The following is a 13,997-nucleotide window of genomic DNA, read 5'->3' as shown; positions in this document are numbered from 1 at the left end:
TGTTTATCTAAAAATGAATAAAGTAAAACTGAAACATTTTCAATTTTACATGTATATTACTAACTGGATTTTAAATAGAAACGATTCCTTACTTAGTAATATATATATAAAACCATTTGTATCTCATATAGTTTTTTTAGCGTGCTTTTTTTGACCGCGACCTTTAATGATTACTCCCTCCCACACTCCAAATGTTCGATAATATTTAATTCCACCGAAACATTTTTTTTTTTCGTAATAAATATATCGAGGAAGAATAATAAAACCAAAAGAAATAGAAAAATAAAAGCGAAAAGAAAGAAACAAACAAAAAAACAAAAACATTAAAATAAAATAAAAATAGGTACTCACCGGTCTTCCGTCTTGTCCGGGGGGTCCTCTGGGTCCTCTTGGGCCTCTCTCTCCAGGGTCACCCTGTAGGTAAACGGGTTCGAAATTTTGAGATTTTATTTCGACAGGTGAGAAGAGGATAACACTTAAAAGAAGGAGGACGAACATATCCCAATTTGCCATGGTTGACGAAACAAAAAGTCGGGGAAACCCGAAATCAGCCTCGACACCCTCAATATAAACGCGCACAAGCGTACGGGCACGGACTCTTTTTCTCTCTCTCTTTCTTTCCCCCCTCTCTCTCTTTCCTGTTAGCTTTTTATTTTATTTTTTTATATAGTTTATACGTTAAGCCAAACTAAGATAGAGAGTGGATCAGTTGCAGGGACAAGAGAACCGTCGCCGTCCGCTCGGTGTAAACGTTTTAACTCGAAGCCCTTTACACTACTGGCGCGCCTCGGAAGGATGGACAGTGCGCAATTTTTTTTTTTTTTTTTTTTTTTTTGTTAAAAAGAAAGAAATTTAAAAAGAAGAAAAACGGAATATTATTCTGCTTGCTCGTTCGCCCGCTTTTGTAAAGGGTGGAGGAATCCGGAGGGAAGACGAACGCAAACTACGGAAGCTAAGACGCCACGAAAACCCTGAGGAAGGTTTTTTCGGGGTGGAAAAAATTAGCGACTACTTTGCGTCGCTAGTCGACCGAGGGTCGCGTTGGCTAGCTAGCTAAAAGCCGAAAAAATCTCGGCGTATAGAAACTCTAACTGGCGTTCTTGACTTTTTTTTCACCCTCTTCCTCTCTTTTGCTTTATGTCCGAATGCAAATTAGAGAGAGTATGTGTGTGTGTGTGTGTGTGTGTGTGTGTGTGTGTGTGTGTTTTGAGGTAAGAGTTATTTTAGAGATGGGGGAGAGGTGAGGAAGTATAGAGGGAGGGCGGACGGGTGGGCGAATAATCAAGTTTGGTAAGTTAACTTTATAAAGTTGTGAAACAGACGTGCCCGAGAAAAAAGTGCTACCCTAAAGAAAAAGTAGGAGACGTGGTAGTTAGTTGGGGCTTAAAACAAAACAAAAAGAAAACAGAAAATGAGAGGTGATAGGAGAAAATATGCGCTGACGGAAGATGTCAGGAAAACAACGTCGGGGGAGGAAAAAAAAAAGACGGTGATGAATGAATGAATGAAAGGTGTGTGTGTGTGTGTTAAGATTAAGTAATGAATTAAGGAGAGATATGATTATGTCTAACAAAAACAAAACAGATAAAAAAACTGGTGGTGTGAGGAGGAAAACAGCTAAGTTAAGGATTAAAGGAAGTAGGGGAAGTAGTAGTAAGAGGAGCAAAGAAATCGGATACGAGAGAGAGAGAGAGAGAGAGAGATAGAGAGAGAGAGAGAGAGAGAGAGAGAGAGAGGATGTGACCAGAAAGGAATGAGAGAATGTGAGGAAAGAGATAACAGAAACAGAGAAGGGGAGAGAAAGAAAATAAATGGGAGAGAGAGAGAGAGAGAGAGAGAGAGAGAGAGAGAGAGAGAGAGAGAGAGAGAGAGAGAGAGAGAGAGAATAGAAAATATAGATACGATGGTAGGAAGCACAAATAACGGCACAGGGAGGAGATAAGAAACAAAAAAGAAAGAGAATAGATAAATACGTACGAGTCAATTGGATAAAATTAAGAAATAAGGGATGAGGTGGCAGTGTTGGCGATTGGGGCAGTAAAAACCCGGCCTTTTTTTTCTGTCGTCAACAGAAAATTAGTTTTATGCAGACACGAAAAATTTTGATTCTCCTCCCTCTTTCTCCTCTTCCCCCAAATGATCCCCCTCCACTTTACATTTTCATGTCTTCGTCTTTGTCTCTGCTCTTTTCCTCATACTGCACCCACCTTTCATCTCCCTTTGAAAGCTGACCGTGATTTTCTTATCTTTTCTAGTGCCCGTCGTCCATTCCACCCTTCTCTCCGTAAAATTATTTAATATTTCAATTATATTTTCTTTTCAGCTCAATTATTTTATTTCAGCTTTATATATATATATATATTTATTTTAATTAATTCCTTAATTTTAAGAGCTAATGTTAACATTTTTCGTTAGGTCTTTCTTTTTGAAAACATACATTTATTATCTTTTGCAATTTCTTGTCTCTAATTAATCGCCTTCTCAAGAGTGTAGAATTAGTCTCAAGATGAGTTTTTCATGTTTAAAAAAATGTTTTCACTTGGTTGGTCACTACTTATCAAGACCTAGAGGACATTCTGGGATAAGGGTTAAGCGTAAGGTACATAGCGAGACAAGATTAGGTACGGTGGAGCCTGCTTAGTTGTATTTTATCTTAATGGACGACTAGATAAAACATTTATTCACATTAGACTTGAATATAACCATGTTATAGTCAGTCGGAAATCAGACAAACGGTATTCAGTTCCGCAGACAGGAAAGAAACTCTGCTTATGGAATTTTCGTTTAATTTCCAACACAGAGTGAGGAAAGTTGTTGGCGGTTGCTTTAGCTAGGCGAATTTTACAGGCAGGGATCATAGATTGGGGGTCAGGCGGACACCTACCATAAAAGTATCGATAGAGTAGAGACAGACTTACAACGTCTTTTTTTACACAGGAATCGCCGCTTATGAAGTCCCGAAGGCCACTCGAGGATAAGGGTTAATGGGTATACATTAGTCAATGTGATTATAGCGTAGTAAACTTAAGTAGTGGGAATTTTGTGAATTGGATTACTTAGAGGGCGGTTCATCAAGAACTTGTTTACGTTGGACTTGAAGACAATCAGATTGTGCCGGAAAGCAGGCAATCGGAACTGTGAGAAAGAAGGAGTAGGGAAGCAAAAAGGCCATCGCCCACCAAATTTTCGAAGACTGCTTTGTACTCTGTCAAGACAGGAAAGGGTGCTTTGGGGGGATGCATCTTAGATGTGACAAAAGTACTCCACCTTAGACCGTATTTGAGTTTTACAGGTCGAGGATTGCGTAGAGCGTTAGAACGATTTCGCCATTTTTCTAGTGATTTTGGCAACGAATCTGATGTATTTCTTCAGTTTCAGGTTGGGGGTAAAGGCCAGTCCCAGAATTTTGTTGAAGCCGGATGCGTCATCGAAGTGACAGCCGCTCATTACTACATGGGCAAAGCGGGCATCTGAGCGTTGGTGGTGAAAACACAAAACTTTAATCGACATAAGCACAGATTTTCTTCCGTTTTCCTTTCTTACCTCGATTATTTTACTTTAAATTTTTCATTCATTTATTCATTCAATTTTTCATTAAGTCATCCATTCTTTTATTCATTCTATCTTTCATTCATCCAGTCATTCTTTCATTCACTCATTTATCTATTCTTTCATTCATTCAATAATTTATTTATTCTTTCATTCATTCAATAATATATTTATTCTTTCATTCATTCAATAATTTATTTATTCTTTCATTCATTCCTCCATTTATTCAGTCTTTCATCCATTCAATCTTTCACGATTATTTAATTCATTTAATCTTTCATTCTTTCAATTGTTCATTCATTAAATCTTTCCTTCATTTAATCTTTCATTTATTCAATCTTTCTTTCATTCAATTCGTTATTCATTCAGTATTTCATTCATTCAATTTTTCATTAATTCTTTCATTCTTTCAATCTTTCATTCATTCAGTTTTAATTCATTCTTTCATATAATATTTCACTCATTCATTCAATTTTTCATTCATTCTTTCAATTTTTTATTCATTCAGTTTTATTATTCATTCTTTTATTCAATATTTCATTCACTCATTCATTCAATTTTTCATTCATTCTTTCATTCTTTCAATCTTTCATCCATTCAGTTTTTCATTCAATATTTCATTCTTTCACTATTTCATTCATTCAGTTTTTCATATATTCACTCTTTCACTCAATCTTTCATTCATTCAATCTTTCATTAATTCCTAATTATCAGCATTTTTTTCTTCATTTTTCTCTTTCTTTCTTTCTAGCAACTAAATCTAGATCATTTTGTTCCCCGTTTGACGAAGCACTTGCTATTACAATCATCATAATAATTATTATTATTTGGTAGGTGGAGTTAAAAGACTTTGCCGTTGAAGACACGCAACAGCTTAAGGCTGGTTGGTTAGTTGTCTACAAGAAAAAGACAGTCGAAAAGCATTTCACAGTGATGTTCCTTCTTCATGATTCGCTTTCATCATTCACCCACTTGAACGGTGTCAGCCCTCCCACAAACAATGCAGAACCAAAAAATAGCTTATAACGTGTTTTTCATTTCCACTGTCATCAAACATCGTCATCATCATCATTATCATCATTATTATCATTATCATCACTACTACTACTACTACTACTACTACTACTACTACTACTACTACATCTAGTACGATAATTGCCGGGGGTCAAGGTTGAGACTTTGCAAGTATAGACATTGATTCTTCAGACTCCGCCAGCAACCCATGGCCTTCGCAGAAACCCCAGGGTTACGCGTGGGGGTTGTCTGGTTTTTCGCGAATATTTTTTCCTTTACACACGATTAATTTCGGTGCATGTTTATTGTCTGGCGTTTTTATTTTTATTCATTTTTTTGAAAAGTAAGCGAAACTTGACGATAATTACACTTCCACCTCCTCCTCCTGTATCAACGCGGACTGACTATTCAGAGTGCCGTGTTCGAATCATGTAGCTTCCGTAGAACCCCGTTCATAAGGGATGTTTGGAAACTTCATTAGCCCCTTTCGCGAGTACCTGATTTAAAAAATCTGGGAAAACAGTAGGAACGACGAGATCTCGGTGAACGTTAATATTACCGATAATACACACACACACACACACACACACACACACACACACACACACACATATATATGTATAATTGTTTACTATAATAATTATTAAATACCTACAGACACTAGTGTTTCATCCTTTTAGGAATCATCAGTGTAGATTCGAACCCGGCAACAGAAGCCATCTCTGGCTTCATTAGCAAGGACCCAATCCATTCGACTACCGCCAACTGCGAGAAATACGGTTGAGATTGAAACATTTATTCTTTTTAAATACTTTTAACGTCAGTCAGAGTGATCTAATCATTATATGACGAGCTGCACATATGAGCTAAGTTGTCCGACTTATTTCAACTGAAAGTGCTCAATGATAAGAAACAAGTTTGTTAAAATGGGTTGGCATAATCAGTTACTATAATAATTATTAAATACCTACAGACACTAGTGTTTCATCCTGTCGGGAATAATCAGTGCAGAATGTCACAATTAAAACCAGTCGAGAGATTCGAACCCGGCAACAGAAGTCATTTATATATATATATATATATATATATATATATATATATATATATATATATATGTATATATATATATATATTTTTTTAACCCCCCTCTTTGGGTAGAGCGCTGTCGTAAATAATCTCACCCACTACTTAATTGGGTGAAAAATGCGACGCCCACTGTTTGTTTATAAACAAACGGTTAGAGCACTGTAAAAGTAGTGGACAAACAGACACTTGGCGCCGCTCTCGTGGGTCGATCGGTAGAACTGCTGACTGTCAACACGATGGTTTTATGTTCAATACTCGGCTTGGGAGAGGTGCTAGTCTAGCGGCACTGACGAGTTGTGATACAACGAAACAGATCTCTATGTCGATGACTACACACACACACACACACACACACACACACATATATATATACATATATAAATAAATGACAAAAGTCTATTTAAATTCAAACATGACGCAAAAAATTGAAAAAAATTGCAACGTCAATGTTCCTTTATTTTCTTTTACGTCAGATTAGTCAAACCGGAACGCATGAAATCGTTCCGAGCAAAACCGAGCGGACGGTTAGTTACGTCTGGTTTATATTCTGCAAACTATTTGATATTTAATAGTAGTTTAATATTTTAATCATACATTTTTAATAATAACATTATAATAATATTATCGTAGATAAATACAGCAAAAAAAAAAACAAAACAAAAAAAAAATAAAAATGAAAAAATAAAACAAAAAACAAAAACACCTCCACTTTGAAACAATGAAACAGAGCAGGAAATTTAACCAAAAAATTGATTTCGTTTACGCACTCATTTATTATCTACCTGTATTAAAAATTAAAAAAAAAATAATGATAATATCAGTTTTGAGCAACGTAACCATTAGTTAGGTAGTTTACTTTCTATGACAAAGCAAATTTGTTGTCCACGGTTTACTTTGCTGTAAACTGATATTTACGGTAAGTAAACACGCTTCTATCTACTATTAAATATTGAATATTATTTTTTTTCCGCAAAGGATCATAAATGAATAGATAAACAAGGACAATATTTTTTTAGTTAACTTCAGTACTGTATTTCCTGTAAAACGATGTTTCTGACAAAGGGAAAAGAATTACTGTTTATCGGGTTGGAATCTATCTACGTTAGCTAGTTTTTGACTTTGTAGTATTTTTTAATCTCTTTATATTAAGGTGCTCCATGCCTTGTCTGATATTATATATATATATATATATATATATATATATATATATATATATATATATATATTATGACCACCTCATAAATAACCATGCGTGTACCACAAATTTTAGTGCTGACATGTTTACGATCTTGAGTAAGTCGCACTCACCCTTTCATCTAAAAATTCTAGAAACTATTTTTATTAAGTCTTTGAGACCTTCCCTTTGCAAACAAAAAGAAAATCTTTTAGGATTAAATTTAGTCTCTATGTAATTTTTGCCCCCGCATATTTTTCATTTTTTTTTCCTTACCCCCGCCATATTCATGACTATTTTTTTAAAATCGTATTTTCCCCGATTTAGATCTGTTGAGCGAGGAACGAAACCTGGTTAGCTAACCTCTATTTTCATTTTTTATTTTTTAAATCATGTTGATTGGTCTGTAATTAGCCATAATTAAATTTTGTACCCCCCAATTTTTTTTCAAATATATATATATATATATATATATATATATATATATATATATATATTATTTACTATAATAATTATTACATTCCTACAGACACTAGTGTTTCATCGTTTCGGAAATCATCCGTGCAGGGTGTCACGATTAACACCAGTCGATAGATTCGAACCCAACAACAGAAGTAATCTCTGGCTTCATTAGGAAGGACCTAATCCATTCGGCCACCGTTAACCGCGGGAATTACTGTTGAAATTTAAAACATTTATTTTTTTTTAAAATGTTTTTACGTTTGTGAGAGTGATCTAATCATTATATGATGATCTGGCATATGAGTTAAATTGTCTGACTTTTTATTTCAACTGAAAGTGCTTAACGACAACAAACGAGTTTCTTAAAGGGGCTGGCATAATTATTTACTATAATAGCACACACGCGCGCACACACACACACACACACACACACACACACACACACACACACACACACACACACACACACACACACACACACACACACACACACACACTCTCCTTCAGTTTTTTTACAGACTACGGATACACCTCTCTATGAAAATTCATGCCAGTAAGCTTTCATCAATATGAAACGTAAAGGAAATGATTCTAAGAAATTTAAAAAGTCAAAAATGAAATGTCCAGGAGAAAACTCATCAAAAAGGACAACCGAACAATTTCAAGAAAAAGAATTAAGACAATCTCAGAAAGAAATCCTTGCATTTGGTCTGTATAACCGATAGATCTTCTCTTCGGTAGACGTTATATACAAAGTAAAGTTAACCTACCCCTGTGTTGGTGCTTGTTAGCTTCGGTAACCAAAGGCAAATATATCCATCTATTCACTTAGTAATTTTACGAAGTGTTGGTTTAAATTGTTAGAAACAACATTTAACGTTTATGTTATTAAGCTCATATAATTTCGGTAAGATTTAGTTGTTTGGGTGGAACCAACTCTCTATCTCTTAAGTTATTCTATTTCACTCAGATTCCAAATAATAATTCGATATTCTATTGTTAGTGCGTGTGAGTGTGAGTGGATAGTAATTCTTTTCTCTTAGCCTCACTCTTGCTGGTGTGTAATATGATCGAAACGGATCATTCAATAAAAAATGCAGCTTCCAACGAGATGACGGACTGTGCCTCTCCCGCAACAGCAATGGCCAAAAGCTTGACAAATTAAGAAAACCACTGACCACATGCATAAAAAAATAGGGTTTAATATCACAAAGCGCACTAGCGTGGACGTCCTAGGTGACATCCTAGACATGTCCATCAACTCTACCAGATCATACCACAAGCCCACCGGGCAGCTTAGATACGTGAATACCCAATCATGTCACCCTCTCGTGTTTTCAGAACTTCGTACCCAATAACAGCAAAATAATTTTCTATCTTTTATCCAGCCTTGACATTTTCCAACAAGCCTCTACATATTACAGCAAGACCTCTTGAGAATCACTAGGCAACTCAAACCTAATAGGAAAAGACACATTATCTGGTTCCCCCTTTTCGATATTTATATTGATTTATCAGTGTCAAATATAACAGAGGTAGACAATTTTTCCTTTTAGTAGTCAACCACTTTTCATCCACTAATGAATTCCATAAACTCTTAACAGAAACAAACTCAAAACAAGTTTACGTTGCTTCACGCCTTTTGGCTCCATTCTTGCCTCAAAACCACAGCCCCAATAAATCCCGCCAACTCCCGCTGCTTATGCAGAGGAGAAGTTTTTTCCATTAGGATAGAGCTGCACAAGATCATTTCAAGTGTAGACTCCAAGAAAGAGGAAATTTACATTGAGATACTCAAGGAACCTTCAAACAGGCTACACACCCATAATAAATAGTCAGAGAACAATAAGCATCTCTCTAACTACGACAATAGTTCACTCAAAGAGTCTTATATTCCGTATAAACTTAAATAGAAGGTCATTCCTGTAAAACATCTCTACAAGCCAACTTTCAGGAATTGCCCATTATGTAACACTGAAAAATACAGAATCGTACAGACAATCAATTACTCTTCTCTGCCTGCATGAATATTTAAAATGAGATATTTAAACATTGCCCCACAAAAGGATTTTTTTTTACTTTCTAAATGGAACACCAACAACTCATTTAACTCATCCGTACACTTCGCATACAGACATCTGAAGATCCTCAAATATTTTTATAAAACGTTATAAGACGTATCCCACCAGAACCCATATAAATTCCAGACATTGATAGCAAACCTATATTACCCCATGTACTTTATTTGATTTACCTCGGAAGTCTGTTCCATCGATAAAGATACCCCTCTTTTATACATCCCCCACCTCGGTAAGAAACTACAATTATAACCATAGGTTTACACTTATATATACCCCCTCTACCGTTTTTTTAACCGTATCTTTAAACTCTTACTTTTCACCGCAGGAAAATGTGACACAAGCTCAGGCAGTTGGGGGGAAAGTCAAGGAGAAGGACTTTTGCCTATTAAAAATTGACTGAGCAGCCCCGTCTGTATTCTCCGGTAGGAACATCTCAGACATTAATCAATAAACTTACTCCATCCGTAAAACGGGAGGCAACGGCCTGGGAGGGTTGACTGCCTAGAATTGCACAGAAGATTTTAGCTGTTTGTCAGTCAACAGAGAAACGGCTATTTCAGTAATGACATATAGTCTTGTTGGCTTTAGAGCTGAGGTTATTCCCGACCCGACGCAGGCACACTTATAAAAGTCTCTGTTTATTAACCTCCCTACGAGGACAGAAATAGTCACAAAGTTTGTTTTTAATGTAGAGAAAATCCAACTTCACACACAAAGAAAGACAAATACAAAAATTGCTTCAGTCTAGAAGGATTTCTTAATCATTGACTGAGAACAGAAAGGACGAAGTGTAATACCAGAACATATAATACATTATGAGCTTAGTCAAAAGACGTTTCCAGCGACTACTTTTTGTGGCTTATCATTGTGTCTTTTGCCGATTTTTCATTTTCAGAATCTATCAATCTAACGATCGATCTACTATTATATAAATATGTGTGTGTGTGTGTGTGTGTGTGAGTGAGTGAGTGAGTGAGTGAGTGAGTGAGAGAGAGAGAGAGAGAGAGAGAGAGAGAGAGAGAGAGAGATTCTTTAAAAATCGACCCAGCCGTTTTCGAGTTTATACTCGAAAACGGCTGGGTCGATTTTTATAAAATTTCACATAAAGGCACTTCATGTGTCTGGCAGTGTTGTTAGATAGGTTTTGTATCGGAATGTCTCCGATAAGTATAGATAATAGATAATCGAACTAATCCGATGAAAGAGGGAACAAGCGATTTTGACCAAAGTAAACACCTTAAACATGACAAGTGCATTTCAGAAGTTTTATTTCTACACAAGCAGAAAGGAACGACGTATAAAATCGTCAGTAGATGTTTTGATATATGACAGGGGCGCGTTCGAAATGAATGTTTCGGTTTAAAGCACAATTACACTATGATACTCGACATTTTCATTTTAAACTTAAATTCAAGCTATTATCACCGCACAACCAGTAAGTCCAGGCAGACAAAATCAACAGTAGGCTCTTTGCTATGACAGGGACATGTTCGAAATGAATGTTTCTGTTTAGAGTATAATTGAACCATAATACTTGACCTTTTTCATTTTAAGCCTAAATACAATCCATTATATACAAAATAATTTTATAAAATCAACGGGAGGTTCTCTACAGTGCAATGTAGACTACAATATATTGTGGACTAAGTCACTGCAGGGAGGCATGTGAAGCATCCTCACGGTGCACTGCGAAGATTCCCAATTAGAGCAGGCAATTAGTCGGTTTGATTTAAAAAGGAGCGATTTTACCGATTTCGATGACAATAAAAAATATGGGAGCGTGAAACATTCGTTGATCATTATTCAATCCCGAGCAGTAACGGGTATCCCTGCTAATAAATATCTATTTATAAAAATGTTAAAACTACACTGATAAGTGACTGGCAATGTACCGCTTTCGCTGAGTGCACAAGTAAATTAAAAAACAAACAAACAAACAAAAACAATATATATTTATTAATTTATTTAATTTCAATTTATTATATTTTATGAAATTCTTATTTTATTAAAAACAATTGAAAAATGCTGACGATGCTGAAACCTCTAATTCTATTTCTTTTAGAATGTTGAATTATTTTTGGATTTTCATTTACTGATTTTGCCGTCCTTGCCATTGCCCAGTTTCCTCGAGCAAAATAGAACGAGAAAAGACGAGATTAACGCGACGCCGCCCCCTCCTCCTCCGTCCGCGTGTCTTATGATGTCATACTTTAAAATAACTGAAGCGCTCACTTGAATCTTTATGGTCTTCGGGTACAAATAATAGTTGAGGATATAGTTTACTTGGTGGAGCGTTTTGAAAATAGGTTGATATACGTCGCTGAGTCCCAAAGAAAAAAGAAAATCGGGCAAATAAAAAGAAAGCGTGTGGGGTGGGGGGGAGCAATAAAATCAGAAACTTTCCGTTTCTGAATTTTTTAGATGATGATTAATTATTCGTATTATTTGGATTCATCGAACTACTGTTCTCATCTTGAGTTTAATTTTCACAAAATTTCTATCGAAGTAACCTCCAATTTTCTTTATGTGTGTCTTGTTGAACTCGGACATCTTGCGCAAGGATCCATGGCGTAGTGGATAAAGTACTAGGTAAATTCAATTGTAAAGTTACACTTCTGAGAATGAAGGTTCAATACTCAGTGCGAGCTACACTCAAAATACAATTGCGAATTACTTAGGGCTTCTATCCAATAATGGCTGAGGGAACGAGGGCATGCTATTTCCGGTAGATTAAATAAAGGTTTCTGTTTTAAATTTTGTGCAGATTTATGTTGTCTTTCTCTGGTTTGGGGTCAAGTCCTCAGTTGTGGTACCAGCATCATAGTGTCATTTAAAATTTTCCCAATCAAAAGAGGGATGAAATATATTGTGAAGCAAAGAAAAGAAACACAACGCAGATTAAAGTGTAATAACAGCTTGTGTTTTAAAGTAGGAAAAGAGAGGAAAAATTATCGATTACTTTTCTCATTATCTGAGTTCGTTTTGGTTTAGAAAAAGGGAACCTTTTCTTCCTATGCTACAGATGCCATGGACCATTTCACGTTTTCTGCTGTGTTTGCTTGTCAGAGGATCACAGCAAAAAAGAACGGAACTTAAAAAAAAGCCGTTCACATGGGTTTGAGTGGAGGTTCTTAGAAGTAGCCTGTGTTTGTCATCAAGTTACAGAACACGTTGCAAACTACTCCATAATAGTTGCAATACCTGGTCCGCTAAGCTCAATTGTCCCTTGTTCGAATAGATCTATACCATTACAGACATTAGCAATTATACTTTAATAGACTATCTCTTCTATGTAAAACATTATCTCAACGCCGAGTATAATCGAATGAAAACACTTTGGGTGCAATGTACTTCCGTTAAATTAGTTACATGTTTTTTTTCGCTTCTAAACCAGTGGGATTGAAAAACGTCAGTAAAAGCTGTCGTGTAATCGCGCTCGTCAAGTGACCAGCAGCATGAAACCCCTATAAATAACTTATGACGCCTGACATTTCTTTACCCTTTTCTATTGTTGGTTGGGTAAAAATGTGAAATAAACGTGATAAAACGTTAGTCTTGGTATTTTGGTTCCGAGTAAGCTGCAGTATTTGTTCTGATATTGCAATTCATCTTTTCTATCCTCGTTTAGTGAAGGAGAAATGCATCTGGAATTGACAAAATATTTTTTCATCCCAATCCAAAGTGCCCTTTCAGAAGAGTTGACGTTTCCCATACATTTACAACCGACATTGTCTCTAGTCCTGTCTTCATTGGGAGGCAAGTAAATAGTGATTTTGTTATTGATTTATGTTTTTATATGTAGTGATGGTGTTTGAGTGATGAATATAAAAATGGAGGCGCCGTTACCGGGAATATTGACTAGTTCGGGTTCAGCTATTTTTGCGCATAGTCAAGGAGCCCCTTCTAGAGGAGCTGGCTATCCCATCGTAACAAGATCATATGTCACATATGCGATAGATGCCCACAAAACCCAGCTTCTGGGGGTAACAGTGGCTAGGTGGTTCACGACGGACTAGAAACTTGAATACGCCAAGTTCCAATCCGTTCGTTCCACAGAAACATATTTGGCCTTGTGTCTAACCTTCTGGATAAAGAGGTAAATAAAATAAATCCTGCCTTTGCATTATTTTGCCAACCAAAGATTGACAAACGATTGGGACTTATCTGTTGGAATAAGGTATTATTTGCTCAGTACTAATAGGTGCAGCATCCTAGGCATTATCGTCTCCTTCCAAAAGGACTGTTTGTTTATTGCTGATCTGTAACATTTTCACTAATAAGATAGAATCTTTAATAAAATCTTAAAATGTTTATGCGTGGTGAGTAATTACTTGCTTTCCACTTCTTTTCACGATCGGATTTTTTTGTTATGGTTTCGTTTAATGGTTTTTATACAACAAGCAGTTTCTTTTATGCAGAAAGTAATACATAAGGAGACGTTCGCTGAGTTCATATAAAGGCTTTATTTGACGATAATGGACTCCAAGGAAAAAGAAAGAAAAAGAAACTAATGTTTTCTTTGCTAAACTATTTACTTCTTAACTTTAATATCTAACCTTACTTAAATGAGTGACGCAAACCGACATACATCAAAGTAAAATTCACCTTAAATTACAAGTTTCTTACATTAC

The 13,997-nt window shown here is 35.9% G+C and overlaps 1 protein-coding gene across 5 annotated transcripts in view; it reads right to left on the bottom strand.

Annotated features, from left to right (window-relative positions):
- Positions 1–13,997, bottom strand: part of LOC145296782 (uncharacterized) — an 823,821-nt gene that overhangs the window by 159,522 nt on the left and 650,302 nt on the right. For all 5 annotated transcript variants that reach the window (XM_080142846.1, XM_080142847.1, XM_080142845.1 and 2 more), the window contains one exon: positions 352–414. In XM_080142846.1, coding sequence (XP_079998972.1) covers positions 352–414 — 63 coding nt within the window. The remainder of the gene's footprint in view (positions 1–351; positions 415–13,997) is intronic.

Source organism: Euprymna scolopes, chromosome 17 (assembly GCF_053919585.1).
Source record: "Euprymna scolopes isolate OS-2025 chromosome 17, ASM5391958v1, whole genome shotgun sequence".
Taxonomy (NCBI): domain Eukaryota; kingdom Metazoa; phylum Mollusca; class Cephalopoda; order Sepiida; family Sepiolidae; genus Euprymna; species Euprymna scolopes.
Note: the sequence above shows the minus strand (reverse complement) of the source record. Positions and strands in the feature narration are given on the sequence as shown.